This window comes from Dicentrarchus labrax, unplaced genomic scaffold (assembly GCF_905237075.1).
Source record: "Dicentrarchus labrax unplaced genomic scaffold, dlabrax2021, whole genome shotgun sequence".
Lineage (NCBI taxonomy): Eukaryota > Metazoa > Chordata > Actinopteri > Moronidae > Dicentrarchus > Dicentrarchus labrax.
This window is the reverse complement of record NW_026136723.1, coordinates 12,786,452-12,805,436: the sequence shown is the minus strand read 5'-3', so window position 1 is coordinate 12,805,436 and position 18,985 is coordinate 12,786,452. Positions and strand designations below refer to the sequence as shown.

Below are 18,985 nucleotides of genomic sequence, written 5' to 3'. Positions count from 1 at the left end.
ATCTCAGTGGCATTGTCTGCTCCGGGGCACCAGCCAGAGACTTCCTGGCTGCCGTCATACACTTTTTAGTGTGACTGTGCGCTCTTCACTAGCACATACACACACACGCACACGCACACGTGCTGTAAAACATCCCTTATCTTCACTGAAAACAAAATGCAGTGATTCACATCCACAAGGGGGAAGAGCTCAAAACACAGACTGACATCATCACAACTTCCTGTTTCTTCTCATTACCATGGGTACCACAATTTGCATACCTTAGGCGATTGGTGGATGATGAGTCAGTAGGGTTTGGTCCCATTTTCGCTTCAACCACAACAAAACCCAATCCCTCTGTTCAGCTCAAGTCCGGATGGAGCACCGGAAAGCCTGACCAAACATGGCAGAGATATTACTGCATGGTTTAGCTCAGTGGAGATGTGAATGACCAAAGTCCCTATGGAATTTCATGGCATCATGTAAATAATTTTATCAGTGGGAACTTTTCTTTTTTTAAGAGACAATAATTACATTTAATGTAACTTGTCTGAAAAACATTAAAAAGGATAAGCCTGTATATTGCATCTTTATCAAAACTGCCTAACCATTCATCCTTTTAAAAAAGTCATATTTAAAAGCAAAACACAATGAATAAAGGGTCTTAAACTGTGAAGATTCTCCTGTATGAAATATGTGTCCCATACACATACTTGTGTCAGTATGGGGTGCGACTCTTTGTCCTGATCCTGACTCATGACATCACATTCAACACACAATGGCTACCCATGTGTAGTGACTGCGGACGTATTGATGGTAGCAATGAACCCAATCAGCATCTTGTATGATCCAATAATAACTGAATCTTACTGTCCCACATGGTTGCACAAATCCTAGCAGAACAGTAAACCGTTTAAATGGAATGAACTGCAAACAATATTTACGTTCTTTCATTCTAGATTTCAAAGCTTTATAATTTAAGTGTTTTTTGATTACTGTATTAGAATATTTCTATTTATCAATTCTGTTTGTTGCTTGATGGTTGGTAGATGTTATATATTGTATGCTGGTTGTATAGTTGTCTGATAATACGTGTTTTTTATTCTTAGGTTTATCTTGAAAAAAAGATCAGAATCAGCATTATTGGCCAAGTATATACACATACAAGGAATTTGACTCTGGTTTAAGGTTACTCACACACAATTTAAAAAAGTTAAAGAAAGAGGTAAAAAAACAGACATATAACTGAAAAATAAAGTGTTTATATATAGATATATATAAAAAGCAGCAATGATCAATAACATGCAATGTCTGAATACAAGTCAAGTTTTTATATAAAGTGTAAAGAAATACAAATAGTGCAAAAGAATAAATATTGAATGGTAATGTAATAGATTATTTTTAAATCAGGGATTATTTACATGCATATATGTTTACATACAGTACAGCAGGGTGCATGATATGGTAAAGCACGGTGTGTAAAAATATCATTAATATTTTGTAGGTAATATCTTGATAATGATAATACTAATAATTATTATTGTTGTTGTTGTTGTTGTTATAGAAATAAACATATCATAACCCGTTTTGAATATAAAAACCTTGGGGGCTATTGCTCATTTTGACGCATAGACTCGATGCAGACGCTGGGACGTCCCGTTTTAGACAGACACTGAAAGTGGGGAGAGAGAGAGAGAGAGAGAGAGAGAGAGAGAGAGAGAGAGAGAGAGAGAAAACAGGGTTTCATCCGCCCACCCGGTCTGCCCCGTGTCCCGTCACGTTGCCTGACTAGGCTCGCCTGTCAGGTCCAGGTCCACCACCGAACTGCCGTCCCGTCCGTCCCCCTACCGGCCGGTGTCATAACCCCGCCCCCCTCACCCTCTCTCCGTACGGGACCGCAATGATTTAGAAGTTCAGGAATCCCACGTGACGTCACCGGGAGGGTGATGTAATGCTTCTGTAAATAGAACGTATTGTAATCCCGCTCCAGTCCAACGTGGTTCCTCTCTGGAGCGCCGCTTGTCCCTCTCTACTTGTAGGTAAGCCTCAATTTACTTTCATTCACAAAACTTTAAACCCCACAGCAAGCGCTTTCCCGACGCTAACCACAGTCTGCTGAATTTATCTCAATACGTTAATATTTAAAAAAATATATTTTTTACGCTAGTGGAAAGTTAACTTTTTTTGGCTAGCTGTCCCGGTGGAGTCTCATCACCAGGCGGACGGGTTGAGCGCGAGTGTCTATTTGGGGGGTGTGACAGCACTCTCCATACAGCTGTGCCGGGCTTGTTTATGAGTTGAACAGGTTGCTGTACGGAGCGTTAGGGAAAAAGGAAACACACCGGCAATGTTCTCGAGACACACACAGGCACTGACCGCCCGCCTTGACGGAGGACTTGCTGGTCAGAACCGCTGCCTAATTTAAGCTGAATGAACTCCAAGCCGGGCGCGAGCGGTTCGATGTTTTTGTTGACATTCGACCGTCAAACATGGCAACTTTGAGAAGTAGTAAGTAACTAAAGTCTCAAGGGTTCGCTTTTAAAGCAGGAATTCGGCAGGTGGTTTCAAAAGGTGTGTGTGTGTGTGTATTATGTCATTCACCATCATTGCTTGATCATAAGTGTACATTAATGGCAGACTACATTTAAAAAAGTCTTTATTAATTTATTTGCCTCAAACATATTCATTTTTCTTCTTCCAAAACAGACATTAATCCGTCTTGAATTGGCAGCATGTTGTCCGGTCTGTTGTTGGATTTATGTATTAAAGGTGACGTCATTCTGCATTGATGTAACCACTCTGACAGAAGGTTTTGCTAAAAAAAAAAGTGCTGAGTCTGCTCATCTCATAGCCTACAAGTGCTGCTGAGAGGAAGACAAAGAGGTTGAAAAAAAAACAGTTGAAGATTATCACGATGGTCTTAAAATTATCTGTCTATCTATATATCTTATATCACATTATGTAATATCACTGCTGCAAGACTGGCTACACACTGTGAACTATAAAACCTGTCTGTCTTTTTCAACTAATTTTCTAAAATGATCTATTGGTCTGTCTGTCTGTCTGTCTGTCTGTCTGTCTATGATTGTATTGTTGTGGACACTTGTTTGCTCATTCACTTTTGTAACAAACAAACGCAGGTTCACATACTCACCTATGAAGTCACCTCTACTTGCCGGGGGTTGGAAAATGGGGGCTGGGGCAGGTTCAAACCTGTCAGAAGTAGGACAACAGTGCAGCCCTCCCTCCGCTGCCTTCCACCCTCATTCCTTCTCTCTTCTATTCATTGTGTTCTTCTCCCTCTCTCTCTCTCTCTCTCTCTCTCCCTGCCACTCTCCATTCCCCTCTCCATCACCTTAATGTCACTCTTCACCCCCCCCCCACACACACACACACTTTCCATTTCTTATGGAAGCATGCACTTTTGCCCTCTCTCTCCTCGCGCTCACTCTTTCCCATAACATCAGGACCCACTTTGCTGTCTTCCCAGCACTTTGCGGCGCTCATGCAAAACCCAAACTTTCAGAGCGTACCTGTGACACTTCTCATCGCAGTTTTTCTCCACCATTATCATTATTATCTTGATCACTTCTTTGCCCACTCAGCAGTTATCAGTACTGTAGAAGGTGAAAAGTCAGTCACCCTTTTGACCTCTGGGGCTTCCTTTACTAGTGTGTGAATCATGTTTGGTGACATTCAGCTCAGAGGAATGCTTCAGGTCGAGGCTACTTCCTTTTCTTATCAGTGGAAAATAAAGGGTACTTCAAATAAGTCATAATTACCCACCATCACTGGCTTAATATCTCCACTGAAGAGCTGAGTGGGTCAAGTCTGGGTTGGCACTATGTGGCTTTATCATTGTGCTCTATTCTTTGTTTGTGTTGATATTTTTACCCTATGATGACTTTATTTTTATGTCATGCATGGAAAGCATGTATCCTTTCATCACCCTATTAACTGATGCCCTGATGAAAGCCTAATTGTAGGGTGAAACAATCGCACTACACTTAGCACTGTGCTACATAATGACCATGAAAAGTGAAGATCATGATGCTGTAAGACATTGATGCCCATCTGGTGCTTACATGTTATTAGTAAGGTGTAATAAGCAGTTAGTAAAAACAAACAGATTTGTATTATAGTACTTGTCCTAATAAAAATGACTACCTGCAGTATACAGTGATGCTGTCAGAAGCCAAGACTGTTACACTCCCGCTGGCACCAAAGGGATAATTTTCCTTGAGATAATGTCATGTCTCAGGGTGAAACATCCATCATCTGTGGCATCTACCTCATTAAACACAACTTCCACAATAAAGATGTGAAAATAGGGGATAACATATCATGCGAGCTTAGAGTGTGATTGGTCTAAGTGCATTATCTCTGTGTAAATAAAAATACAGAACAGAGAACTACAGGCTTCCTGCTGAATGAAATCGTCGTACAGGAACTGACCTGATAGATATACTGCAGTTCCCAACATACAGTATAATGAGGTTGCATGTTGATGTATTATTCTCGCTTCTTCTGTTTTGCAGGCTTGTGTATGACATGAATGACAAACAGGACAGGCCTTATGTGTGCGGCGCTCCGGGCTGCTCTCAGGTAAGTTTCAAACAGTATGTGTGTGTTACACCTGCACTGTAATGCTATAATGAAAAATATTTTGCAGGAAAATATATGATTGTTGTTGCCAGATATTAACTCCTGATAGAATAAAATAATGTATTGTGTAAGTCAAATACAATTCTTTAATATTGAAGAAAAGTAATTATGACCTGATTATTATTATTAAGTATAAGTATTATTAAGTATAACTGATCAATATGTAGTTATATGGTCAACTGCTCAGCTTGGTCTTCGTATGCTGGCAAAAAAGAGAGAGGACACAATGAATATCCAGGCTGATAATAAGATTTTCAAGGTATAAGATTTTATAATATCTATATAAGAATTATATTCAAAATATCCAAAGGGTGAAATTAAAATACAGAGTTTTTAATATATATATAATATATACATTATAAACAATGATACATATTCTAAAATAGTCAACTGACTAAGACAATTATGATTGATTAGTCAGTTACGAGAGGCGTCAGCTGATTTAACTGAACATCTCATCCCATGTGTCATGTCATACAGCTGCACGCATCTCTTCATGTCTTTCTCACTCTGTCGGTGTGCTGCAGCGCTTCCAGTTAGAGGAACATCTCATCATCCACAGACACAAGCATGAGATGACCCTCAAGTTCCCCTCCATCAAGACGGATACAGCTTTTACAGGTGAGGGAGCCAAAAGAAGCTAGCAATTGCATAAAGAATAGAAAAAAGAAAAATAACATATTGTCAGTTCTCTGTCTTCTATCCCAAAGCTTTTATTTGTGCAATATTTTAGCCTGGGGGAAATTATTTTAGCCTAATAGTTTTTCCCCTTAACTTCCCATAACCACAAATAATCTTCCTCTTTTTTACACTACTTAGTTATGCTATATGTCACTCAGTTCAGCTGTTGTCTGGCTGCATGTGTGTGTGGTGACCTCTTTTTAGGATCATTGCTTGATGAAAAAATGATGACGCTACGTTATACAGTATGAAATCAGATAAGCTCGATACAGGCTTCCTTCCCTCAGATAGTCTGTGCTGTGAAACGGAGCTGCTCATGTTGCAACATGTACAGTATACTCCATCAGATTAGACCAAACATTCTGATAACGCCATCGCCATCAGCGAAGACCCAGATTGATTTAACACAGGGAGGAGGTGTGCAGGGGTCAGCACAAACATTTTATTATTCACAAATATTTTACTCATATTTGGATATTGGGCAAAGTAAGAGGAATGGGAGTGCAAGTAGGTACAGGGGAGAATCTTGTGGGAGAATAAGGGGAAAAATGGCTTTTAAAAACCACAATCAGACCCTAGTATCCACTGCGTGCAACAACAAATTATTAATGCCATGGTTTTTAACTCCACAGAGATATTAAATAAAACAGATCTGCCTTGTAGCCACTCATACTTTTGCATCAGTTATAGTAATCCAATTGTTCGTCACAGCTTTCAAGTTGTAAATGTAAAAGCCCTTATAATGCTAATGAAGGATGCAGAATAAGATGCACGAAAAGTAGCTTTACTAGCCATGCATTTTTTTTCTATTGCACCACCATGATCCAGAAGGCCGTGGTCAGAGCACTGTCATGTGACACAGTCTGTAACCATAGAAACAGCAGTCTATCTGGACGTAAACATCAACATGGTATCTAAATTCTCCAGACTCTCCTTCTGAGCCTCTCTCTGTCTGGGTCTCTATCCTGCAGCCTGTCACGCCTCCTGCAGGAAATCTCATGTCAAAACAAAGAGCCCAGCTGACCTTTGACCCCTGCATGTTTAGACGGCTCGGAGAGACAGACTGATGTTATCACAGGGAGAGACAGAGAGCGCGGCTGAGAGGAGACTTAGCATTACAACTTACTACGACGGTTGATTTAGAAAGCAAATAAGAGAAAACAGGAGAGACCATTGTTGCAAAAGGGCAGTGATACATGAATGTCTACCTATTTTCTTTTTTTTAAACCTGTCTCTCCTTTTTTGTGTGTATTTGTATGTAATGTTTCCAGACCAGACTCCAACACCAACCCGATTTTTGCAGAACTGTGAAGAGGTTGGTCTATTCAAGGAGATAGAAGAAGAGTTTCTTCAAGCACAAGAAGAGGAAAAGAGCAAACAGGTAAATTTTTACAGAAAAATGCACAGCAAAATTAAGCAGAATTTCTATTACTTTTGACTCTCTTAGGCTGAGGTTATTCTAAAAGGTATAGAAAGCAAGAATCTAGACCAAATGCTGACTTGTGCTATATTGCTGATATGCATTTTTGCTTGTGAGGTCCGTCAGGTTAGCGTTTTGAGTGACACTTCAATGTGAGATAAAAGCAGTCAGACCCAATTAGACGACTGCAGATATCTGACCTGCTGCAAGGAAAGACACACCAGGCGATCACATTCTCCCCTTTAAATTAAACAGCTAGACATCACACAGACAAGCGCACGCAGACACACACACACACCTAAACAAATGTATGCATGCATGCACACACACATCAAAATCACCTCAGATGATAAAACACACAACGGACTGAAAGCAGACACTGCCCTGAGAATCCAAAGTGGTCCCAGCTGATTGTTGCTCCCACTTCTCTCCACAGACGCTTTCTCATAATGGGCCATCCTGTATGAACCTGCTCAAACCCCAGCTTCACCTCCAGCACCCACATCCCCAGCAACCCCTGCACCATCCTCAGACCCATCCCCTGCAGCATCCCCAGTCTCATGGACCCATGATAGGCCCCAGCTGCAGCCTGGCTGCCCAGCAAGCTCTGTCCTCCTCCCAGTCCGGATCAGTCATCACCCAGGCTCCTTCCACCCTAACACACTCAGGGTGAGTATGGCTACGCACATACACACCTAAAGGCAACTGAACGCACACATAGAGTTATACTTACTCTCTTCATCACACACAAACACATTTTTCCTTTCTATGCAGCCTTTTCTCACTCTTTCTTCCACTCCTATACCCTGTCTCGCCCATCCTGTTTTGGATGTATTATAACTCATTCTGTCTGGCACAGACTGGCATTTCCCCCTGCATAATTTATCACTGCACTAATGAACTGAGAGAAGGGAGGGGCAGAAAATCAAACATCAATTTACTGAGAGAACAAAGTAATAGCAAAAGAGATGGAGAACCGCTGCATAACACCCACTCAAACCCACTGACACTACCCACCCTGCCACCCAAATACTGCCTCTGTTATGTCTGTTAAGACTCAGAACCAGACTGGAGTCTCTCAGCGCCTGTGCAGCCTCCACGGCTCCCTGGTTATCACCCAGTTCAACAGACAGATTAGAGGAGTTCCTGTCTTTCATCTGACCAGCAGCTGCTCTTTCTCTTCCTGACATTTCAACTTTGGATCTGGATTTATGTCATATACACTGTGGATTCAATGAAAGATTTCACACCAGTTTTACCTTCAGGATGCTGTTTGATGAGAAAAAATATATTATTTTATATTATAGTATTTTAGTCATCAAATTTCAATGTATTCAATTATTCACTGATTAAAATTCCATGACTTTAGGCAGTAACACTGTAGTTGACAAAGCAAGCAGCACTAGATTTAGTGTAGATGACATTCCACAGTTATAATCTAACATGCACATTTTGTAACTTGTAAATATTTAATATTTACATTATGTTTATATTTTAAAAATATCTTTTTATTGAGCAGATATGTTCTACATACATTACATTTGTGCATTCAGTGCTCATTGTCCATACAACTGTGCATGTGGCATTGAAGTTATTAGGAAATGAAATAATAGGCACGTCTGTGATGTCAAAATAAAATGACAGATAGACTGAAGAACTATATCAATACAAAAAAGGCAAGTAAACTAATAATAGATAAAAAATAAGAAACTAATAAAAAAAAAATTAGTTGACCATAGAATATTTGACATTTTAAGTAAGATTGCCAATAACAACATGTCTGTGACTGGAGTATGATAAGTATTTCTAATAAGAAGCAAAATTATGTTTTCATAGAAAACACCCCACAAAACAAAAACAGAGTAAAACGGTTTCACTATATTTTCCCCAAACTTTATATAGCACCTTTCATACAAACATGCAGCCCAAAGTGCTTCATATAACAAACTGAAACAACACATGAAAACAAAAGAATAAATACAATTCTGCAAGACTATAAATGAATACACCAGAAACAATAAATTGTAAAACATAAAAAAGAAAAGTCGATATAAAAATAAACACCAGGAAGACAAATCATGTAAAAACCAATGTTTAAACATAAAAACTTAGGCTATAACATTACTCCAAATTAAAAGCCAGGTTAAAAAGAATTTATAGAAATACTGAGAGAGCTTGTCATTCTAATATCTAGGAGCAATGAGTTCCACAGTTGAGGGGCATAAAAACAAAAGGCTCTCTCACCAGTACTTTTATGGGACACTTAAGGAACATTTAAAACAAAAGCAGTGGAGGACATTAGTGATTCATAATTTATATTCATTCTGAACTTCGGACTATTTCAAATGTTTCAACTGCAAATTTTCAGCAGAGAGCACACTTAATTTCTTTTTTTCCCAGAAAAGGATTTTATTGTTTTGTCTACTAGTCGTGGTTATCACCTAATAAATAAAAATAAGCATTTCATTAGTTTCAGTAAGTTTCATTATTACAATTGTAGACACTTTGTCAAATGTTTTTGGACTTTGGACACATGCCTTTATTTAGAGACAGTAGAGCCAGACAGGAAATAATGAGGGAGAGACACAGAGAACAACATGCAACTGCCAGACTCCAACCAGAGAACACTGTGAATACATGATCAGTACCTTAAACCCCCAGTTTCACCAGGGGGACTCACATTTGTAGCACTGTTCTTAATGTTTTTGGAGGCTAAGGGGTGGATTTTAAACCCTTCTTATCCCAACACCCAGTCTTACAGAAAGAAAAGCCTTCCAACCACCCATCAACAGACCTATAACTGACATCTGCTTGTAACACATATTTAGACAAACAAAGCCTTTATAAGTCTATGTCAATGACATAATGAGTTTCAAACATCTGTCCAGGATCAGACGGGACACAACGGGACAGTGGGGAGAGAGCTGACAGTCAATTACAGTACACTAAATCAGTGCCCTCTGAATCCAGACAGCATGTTAGTCGGTGAAACCAGCTAAGTGTTGCTAAATGAACCATGGATCTGGTGTCTGACTGTTTCTCCTCATGTTTACCACCAGTTTCCATAGCGATCTGGTCTCTGAGAGTCTGGCTGTTGGCCCGGTAGAGCTGTTGTGGTTACGTTAGGAAATGCTGTTTTGGTTTGTCTGTACTTTGTTGTATGTTAAATGCCGCATACCCCAGATTCAGTGATGACATCATTGCTGATGACCTCAGCGCGGCCACGGAGGCCCACGCTGTCTGATTGGCTGAGAGCCAGAGCGGTTAGGTCAGCACATGGCACCCCGGGTCTCCACATCCCCTGCTGTGATCCCTTAGATTCTCTCCTGCCTCTCAAGCTGTCACTTTTTTCCATATCTTTGTTTTTTTCCCCGCTTTTGTCAACTCATCATAGTTTCCATTGTCATTGCTTCACCTCAAACCTCTGTTTACACATGTTTGCTCACATACAATAACATTTGATTTTTTTTTTCATTCAGCGGAAGCCTTTGTCCAGAATTTCTAAGTTTTGGTTGACCCAAATTATAAAACAGCATATTTTCTCACTTACTTCTAGTGGTTTGTAGCTTTGCAGATAGGTTTGGTTTTATGTGCCCACAGTTTTTAAGTTTTCCACCTCTGAGATGTCTTCCTCTACCCAGTGTTGACTGACACCAAATATTCCAATGACAACCTCAAACCTGCCTTTGTTCTCCACTGTTGTCTCCTGTGGGATGTGATGACATTTTGGTAAAATAACACACACATGCAGCTTTGGTGCAAATACAGCTAAATCTTGACAACTGTAAACACTTAACACAGTTAAATTCTAAGCGTACAAGATGAAAAATGAGACAGATTTACAAAGCTTTTATCAAAGAGCTATGAATGAATAATAATTTGACTAGGAAATAAATTTTGCCAGATTTAACCACCTAAATTAGTAGCCCATTTGGGAACAAAACCTCAGAATGTAGCAACGCTGCACCTCAGTGCAATGGAGGTGAGCAGAATGTGGGAATGGAAACAACTCTCTCCAGAAACATTGTCCAAGTTATTCTGGATAATCCACAGAGCAACAATGTTGACACGGAATATTTTTTCGGCACAAAATAGTTTCAATGAAAAGTTTTCACAGCAAGGTCTGTGGATTATCTGTGGAATATGGTCTCTGAAAACACTCAGGGCTTAAACTGACATTTTTAGATGTTTTGAGTGCCCCAAACAATATTCCAATCACCTTCATTATACTGGGATGGAGGTTGAAATCTCTGAGATGCTCACCTCCTAGGTTAAATCAGTAAATGTGCCAATTTTGAGCAAATTGATCCTTTTGAAGTGACAGATCAAGTCAGTCAGTCCTAGTAGATTTAAACCTTTATGTCATCCATTTATCTATCCCTATTTTCCACACTGACCTTTTTTTAACCATGTCCATCTATCTCAATCTCACCTCTATCTGCCATTAAGGCCCGGCTATAAATGTTGCAACTTGCACCTCTCTCTGAACCCGGATTAGTGAAACTGTAGCTGCGGATAGCCCTCTGGCATGACCCGTCTCTCTCTCTGTCTCTGTGGCTGACCACAGGCCGGTTCCTGGGCCGCTGTCCTCCCTCCTCCACATGCGGAACAGACACAGACAACCGCTGCCGGCCTCCTTACCTGGCCCCCTCCCAGACAGCGCCATGCAAGGGGCATCTGCTCAGCACATGCCCGTAAGTATGGGGAGACTGGTTGCTCACACACATACATTTGCATTCAGACACGTGCATTATGTTTTATTGATGCAGGTATAGTGGCCAAAGTGGTCAAGATCCCGGAGTTAGAAATATTCATGGCTGACAGAAAAATTCACTTCACTCTTGTGGATGAATTAATCAAAAGTGTCAAACTCGAAATGGATGTGACCCCTTTACACTTGAGGTTATGTATGTGCCGAAGCGTTTTCTTGTCATGGTTGAAAGGTTATTTTTGTGTCAATTTTTTCCCTTCTTCAGATAGAGAAGCAGATGTCGTGTATAATGGGTATACCTGGTCCTGTACACAACCCCTCCTGTTCCTCACCTCAGGTACCAGTCCAGTTCAAGTACTCATATTCGCTTCCAGTTTCTGTAGATTATTCCTTACTCCTCTGGAAATAACATTATGCTGTGTCAAAGATTCTCAGTATGAGCACGCTATTTTATTATTACTATTTATGACATGCATACACACATTACGGCTGGACCACAAACAGCTTTTTAAAAACTGATACTAATGCCATTGTTTTTGGATGAAAACTGATCAGTTTCACATTTTGGGAAATTAATTTATTTACTTTCTGGCAGAGATGTAGATAAGCAGTTCTCATGTTTGTAAGTATGAAGATACCACCAGCAGCTGGTTCGCTTAGCTCAGCATAAAGACTGGAAACACAGTGAAACAGCTAGCCTGGCTCTGTCCGAAAATAACAAAAAAAACCATCTCTAAAGCTCACTAATTTAAACATTATATTTATTTTGTTTAATCTGTACAAAACAAAAGTGCTAAAATGACAATTCCTAGTTTTACTGGGGGTTTCGTGCCACACTATTTTGTAGCTGGGAGTAACTTCCTGGTATTGCACGCTATCAGAGCCAACAAATAGTTAATAGTAACAGCAAAACCTGTAAAACATTGACGCATCTTTTTACTGTATCTGTACGGATTACACAAATAAGATATAACATGTTAATTAGTGAGCTTTAGGGGTGTAGCTTTGGAGAGAGCCAGGATTACTGTTTCTCCCTGTCTTTAGGCTAAGCCAAAGCTAAAGAAAAATGCTAAAGCAAAATGTCAAACTGTTCCTTTAACTTTTTAGGATTTCACTTTTCTCATCTCTACTAAATTAAAGCCACAAAACACACTCTGCCTTTGGCTTATTCCTTTCTAATTGCTCTGTAAGCGTAATTCTACACTTTTACAGACGTGCACACACACACACACACACACACACACACACACACACACACACACACACACACACACGGTCCGTACCACAGGAAGTCACAATCTACATGTCCTCCCTGGCTTTCTTGGTTGTTTTATTTTCCTTGTGTCAACATGCTCTCAATCTCTCCCCTTGTAAATTTTACATTTCCTCTTTTCAGGTGCATGTAGTATGAATTGTTAAATATATGTGTGCTATCAAAAGCAACTTCAGAGGGAAAACTGTGAAATCGCCACACGCACACACACTGGTTGCGACTTCATGTGCAGAGCTTGTATATAGAGTGGCAAATGAAAAGTGGTTTCAGGTTTCAGAAGCTGCTCAGGTCGCAGGTTCAAATCTGAACTTCTCTTCTTCTCTCACACAACACATAGACTTCTTCTCCACACCAATTTTATTATACTCTGTTGTAATTTAGTCTCACCAGGTGTTGTGTTTTGCATTTCCATGGTGTGAAACAGGAATCTGTTTCTGTAAAACCACAGAAGGTGTATTAACATGCCTTCGTTGTACAGTAACTCCACACTCAGCTGAAGTGGAAAAGTAAACGTTTGACAAGTGGATCAGTGTTTCATGAACTGTTTCGTGTCTTCATTCACTGGTCCCTCCAGACAGAAATATCAACGCGGTGTGTCATCCAGTCCAAGGAGACCCATGATGTAATCACAGGCCCCAGTGTCAGGGTGTTTCTATGTAGTAAACAGAGCTGAAATACTCGTGTCCCGTCCTGTTCAGTGTGTGTGGCTGTGCGTGTGTGTTTGACTGGCAGCCTGGCTGGCTGGTAAAGCTGGCACAGACGGCTCGGTGACCTCATCCTTGGCACTCGCTAAATGTGCTCCCTTTTTTCAGCGCTGAATGGTTGAAGGGAGGAAAAAAAACTTCTCTTAAAGAAATATTGTATAACAGGGGAGCAGATAGCAATATTGCCAGGGAGATGGGGTGATGTCATGCTCTAAACATGACCTCTCCCTCTCTCCCTCTCCTCTGCTGAGCGTAGGAGAAAGGTGAGATGAGGTTTAATTTAGCTCTTACAGTCTGTTTAGTCAGATGATACGCGGGAATGATAAAGTGTGAAGGTATCAAGCTGCAGAGCAAGCAGCATTTATTGGAACACATTATCCCTCTTATCTACAGTTGTCTCCACGGTTGTGGACGATTAGTAGAAACGGCAGTGGGATGGACTGAGTGTGGGATTGTGGCTGGGAGCAGTTATTGGTTTAATTTTGCAACATTTTGTTACCTAGAAGTACGTGACTGTGGGAACTGGCTCTTTAGGTTTGACCTGTGGTGACCTGTAGGTTAGGAGCTTATCTGCTGTTACTAATTTAGCTGGTGTCAAACTTACCACACCCACTATGCGATAGATGGAAAATGTTTATGTGTAATCACAAGCTGTTCATATATAGTGTTTAGTTTAACACATCAGCTCATACATGGTTTAATAACCCTGTGGTGGTATAAATAGAGGATTAAATTGGAATAAGTCATACATATAAAGGTGTTGAATTTTAGAACCTATATTTTTTATAAAATACCAGTGCTGGCTTAAATATTCTAGTGCAATCTTACTGTACATACTGTACTGATTGTCTCCAATAGACTTTTTTCTTACTTTACTGAAGTTAGCGAGAAATTTGAAATGTGTTTTAAGAGTTATGGTATCTAGTCAGGGGTTAAAGTGTGATGTTGAAGAGTACGGAAAGAAGAGGAGAGTTTTGGAGAGTTAAAAAGCATTTTGATCCAGACAGGTGTTGCCAATCTTCTCAGTGCTTCATTCTATATGTTTGTAGGCCTTTTTTTGCATCCAGGGACATAAATGGTCACATCAGAGGCCCTTTCGTGCTTAGACTACAGATAGGAGAGTAGTTAGCAAGGTCTGTGGCCATTCCTTATTAATAGACATACACTGGCATTGGAGACAGAGGTTGGAAGAATTTGTTTGGCCATAGTCTTTAGTTATTTAGTGTTAAAATCTTCTCAGTAACATTTAGCAACTAAATTTCACTTGCCACAACCTGCTCCTATTTAGTGTCCCTGGGGGCTTTCTTGGACCTACATATCCCAGCATGCACTTGGGGATTTGAAAAACAGATGCAAACGCTCATCTGCCTCTGTCCTCTTATACCAGGTCCTTCAGATATTGTGATAGTTGAATGTGGTTGTCTGTAACATTCCCAGAAGCCATAATGAACTGAATATGAAGGAATGTGCAGTTCAGACAAGAGGATGTGAAAATATGCAAGTTATAATGAGAACGTCAACTATTGAGGCTCCACTGTGTTTATCTTTCCTAAAGAAATGACATGTACAACTTTGTTTTTCCTCTGTGAGTTAAGAACTGGCTCACAGCCTAAATAATGCTAAAAGAATTTTCTTTCATTCTTATTTTCAACTTTTCAATAGTAGAAAAACAATATCTTTGAAGTTTGCTTTGTTCAGCACATCACATATACACATATATAAAACTATATATACATATATATTTTATCTTTTTATCTACACTCAGAGATCCAAACAGGCGCTGGGGCATAATTTCCAACAGCACCACCCAGGGATGGTCGCCATCAACAACCCTGTAACATCCATGGGCCACATGATGGAGATGATGTCGCAGCGTCATCAGGCGCCTCCGCTACAACACCACCATCATCCTCCTCATCATCATCAGCTTCCAGCTCCACCCCTCACCTACCAAACGCGATGCCATGCTCCACCTCCGCAGCACCTGGGAAGCGCTCACAGCCACCAGATTCACCAGTCAGCGAATGTACCGCACGCTCAGGCTCACCAGTCACCGCCTCCCCACCTGCACCAGGGCTCGCCTCCTGCACCTGCCCTGTCTGTTCCAGCACAGGTACGATGCCTTATATTTACTGTTTAGGTCTGAGCTGTTACAAGCAACACTCAAATATATGCATTCAGGCACAGTGGGGTTACTTTTAAAATGTCTAATTTTTGTTTGCAGTTATCACCAGTATCACAGCAGATGCAGCCATCCCACTCCCAGCATGCAGTGCAGGCAGGTGGTAGCTGCAGCGGTGGTGGAGGAGGAGGCAGCAGCCGTCGCAGGAGGACGGCAGAGCATGACCCAGACGAACGCAGGCAGAAGTTTCTGGAACGTAACCGCGCTGCAGCCACGCGCTGCCGTCAGAAGAGGAAACTATGGGTGTCGTCACTGGAGAAGAAAGCCGAGGAGTTGACGCATACAAACCTGCAGCTACAGGTGGGACACGCTCTGACAAGTACACACACACACACACATATACACACAATCTGCACTTCAGGGATACTTATTATTTCCTTGTGTTTGCAGAACGAGGTGACGTCGTTGCGGTCGGAGGTGGGTCAACTGAAGCAGATACTGCTCACCCACAAGGACTGTCCTGTCACTGCCAGGCAGAGAGAGGCACAGGGGTACCCCAGTGAGTAAAACCCCACTACCCTGCACCCCTTCTCTAGAAATCTCACCAGCTTTCCCAGATGCCTGACATCAATCATCTCCATCCACCACTGAGGGTATAACTCATACCTTGTATGTGCACGTAAGGGAACACCCCAGGGTTACATTTTGTCTTGTTTTGACAAACCACCGTTCAGCACACACAGGGACCTTAAACTGTTTCTTGCAGAGTGCAACTAAACAGCACTTAAAGAGTAAAAACTCTGCTTTTAACCCCACAGTCTCCAAATATTGGTACATGCACTTTTATTCCCATGGAGAGCCAATCAGGGGAAAGCATTGCACTCTTAACTCTCCATTTAAAGGAATATATTTTTCATTGCCATTTTCACACTCATTTAATGAACCAGACCTTGATGGTATTTGAAATACTCTGGAGTGCAATGCAATATCCTGGCATTGGCTGTTTTGCCTTGCACGAAGCTAGCTTGCAACAAAATGCAGAACATGCCCATCTTGCACTCCAGGCAGGCTAAAGATAAAGTTAAACAATAATTGAACCTGTATGTGACTTAAAATGAAAGATCTTGAACAAATACTGCACCTTGTGGCTTAAAAGAAAGCAGCCATTATGTTTTAAGTTTTGAGCTTCAGAGAACAAAGATGGATGCAATATTGGCATGTGTTATATATCGTATATTTCTATTGTTGTCTTTTTACCTGTATTTGTTAAAATAAAAGAGATATTTTCCTTTAATCTGAGCTGTAGTGGGTTTTTCATTCATTTGCATGTATATGGTCACAAACCCCACTTAAAGAACAGACAATCAGTCACAGATCAGTGACTTTGATTGACAGCTGTCTCTGTGTCCAGCTGCAGGGATGAGCCCAGGAGGAAGTCCCACCAGTGTAGGTCCTGGGTCTCATTTGCAGGCCATCCAACACAACAGCATTTCCACCTCCTCGACAGCTGGAGGCGACACAGGGCACGACCCCCAGCCTGGACACTAGCCCTCACCATATAGAGGAAGGGGTAGGGACTTGTGTGGCCGAATCCTACCAGACTGAATTATCCTACTGTCATAACCACACTAAAGTCTCACTCAGCTATGGATCTGTGTCTCATTGTAGATGAAATACTGAACTGGATAGGTGAATTCAAAAATGCATGTGAACACTGAGGTATTTTTCAACATTATTATCATCTTTTCTGGTTGGAGAGAAGACCAGAACCACATACTGGTACATTTCCATAACAGGTGCAAAAATGACCTTTTCTGAAAGCCTTGTTAAAAACTGTGATGGTTACATGGCAACTGGATCCTGTGTTAATTCAGAAAATGTCTGTTTCTGTTCACAGCAATCTAACCATTGCCTGCTACCCCTTGACTATGGACATACACAATCATAGCACATCTTTTCTGTACATTTTGCTCTTATATCTTGCACTAATTTTGAAAAAACAAAGCCTATATATTAGTTGTATATTTCTAACTGAGCATCTGCGAGTGCATACCTTATGCCTTTTCTTGGATGCAGAGTCAAAATGTATTTTTCTACAAATAATTCATGCTATGGCAAAAATGAAATGTCTATTTTGAGATTACGAAGCAACCCCACAACTGTCTTGGAAAGCCATTTAAAAAATGATTGTACAGTATTTTCTTTCAGGCACCTTTTTCTAACTGCCCTAAGACACTAAATAATTAATAAACTGCACCTCATGTCTCAATCCTTGTCAGTTAATAAAAACACTTATTCTGCTATTTCCTTGTGTTTTTTTAATATCCTTTTAAAATCTTTTTATGATATCAATCAGCATTATTTTGACACAGTAAGCCAGTGGTTGTGAGCAATGAGGTTATAGTCATCGGTCTGTTTCTGTACATACAGTATGGTCTAGTGTGCCATCTAGTGACTGGTGTTGTTAGTGGTAGCTGACCATAATAACTGGAGTGGTCAGTAAAGTAGATCCTAGCCTGTTGTATGTTAGGCCAATAAGTTACTCAAGTATTTCTTTATGTATAATACACAAAGAAACATTTAAAATTGCATTTTGGCTTTTATTTAAACATTTAATCTGTCTGACAGTTTTTATCAGTAGTGGCCCAAACTCAAGGACTTCATGTTGGTACTAGCTGTATATAGTGGCTCTTTTGTGTAGAATATTAGCTTTATATACGTTTCCTGTTCTGACATCTTGACTGGTGATATGAAAATACTTTGTGTAAATGCATTCGTGTATGTGTGTGTATGTGTGTGTGTGTGTGTGTGTGTGTGTGTGTGTGTGTGTGTGTGTGTGTGTGTGTGTGTGTGTGTGTGTGTCTGCATGTGCGTTTGTGCGTGTGTTTGTGATTTGGACTAAGTGTGGGAGGCACTCCACCCTGTCTACTCAAACAAAGGGACTGCTTAACTATTGCCAGACCTCATCATGACACGCATGCAAGAGCATGGACACACATGCACACACACGCACTTAATTCTCTGACATACTATTGCTATTATCTTCCACACACTCACACATTGTTTAGGTCTCTCTCTAACGCACCTAATATCGGTTGCAGAGGAAAACTTTACATTAAGTGCCGCATGTTTTTAAATAAAAGAAATATGTTGAAGCTAATATTACCAGTGAATAGCAAGTAACCTATTTTGATTTTTTAAAAAGTATACTAAAACATGTAACACTCACAAATAATGATATTTCTGAGCAGCCTGACCTGTCTGTCTGAGAGTCATAAGAGTAAAAATAGAGTGAAACACGACCTGGAGTTCAAGAGGTTAATGCAAGTAATCTTTGTGTATTATAATCCTATTTTTATCAGTATATATAGAGTACTCTACATATAGTCCCCTTATGTCTAGAAATATAATCCCCTTGTGCTTTACATAA

At 40.5% G+C, this 18,985-nt stretch overlaps 1 protein-coding gene across 7 annotated transcripts; it reads left to right on the top strand.

The window, feature by feature from the left end:
* Window positions 1–1,802: 1,802 nt before the first annotated feature.
* creb5a (cAMP responsive element binding protein 5a) lies at window positions 1,803–17,858 on the top strand. Of its 7 annotated transcripts, none has more exons than XM_051391064.1 (11): window positions 1,803–2,014; window positions 4,518–4,584; window positions 5,172–5,265; window positions 6,597–6,706; window positions 7,182–7,414; window positions 11,313–11,439; window positions 11,722–11,793; window positions 15,199–15,546; window positions 15,658–15,915; window positions 16,006–16,114; window positions 16,967–17,858. In XM_051391064.1, the coding sequence occupies exons 2-11, from the start codon at window positions 4,531–4,533 to the stop codon at window positions 17,101–17,103; spliced, it is 1,542 nt and encodes a 513-aa protein (XP_051247024.1). In that variant the 5' UTR covers window positions 1,803–2,014; window positions 4,518–4,530; the 3' UTR covers window positions 17,104–17,858. The 7 variants fall into 7 exon arrangements, 6 of the variants coding, with proteins under 6 accessions (XP_051247024.1, XP_051247022.1, XP_051247026.1 ...); XM_051391062.1 differs by having other exon boundaries at window positions 1,803–2,018; XM_051391066.1 differs by having other exon boundaries at window positions 1,804–2,014; window positions 5,125–5,265.
* Window positions 17,859–18,985: the final 1,127 nt, after the last annotated feature.

What these genes read in the sequence shown, in the direction of transcription:
- creb5a (XM_051391064.1), top strand. Translation starts at nt 4,531, where the DNA reads ATGAATGACAAACAGGACAGGCCTTATGTGTGCGGCGCTCCGGGCTGC. An exon ending in TCCACCCTAACACACTCAGG is followed by an intron (nt 7,415 to 11,312) that starts GTGAGTATGGCT and finishes GGCTGACCACAG; the next exon opens with GCCGGTTCCTGGGCCGCTGT. An exon ending in CCCTGTCTGTTCCAGCACAG is followed by an intron (nt 15,547 to 15,657) that starts GTACGATGCCTT and finishes TTTTGTTTGCAG; the next exon opens with TTATCACCAGTATCACAGCA.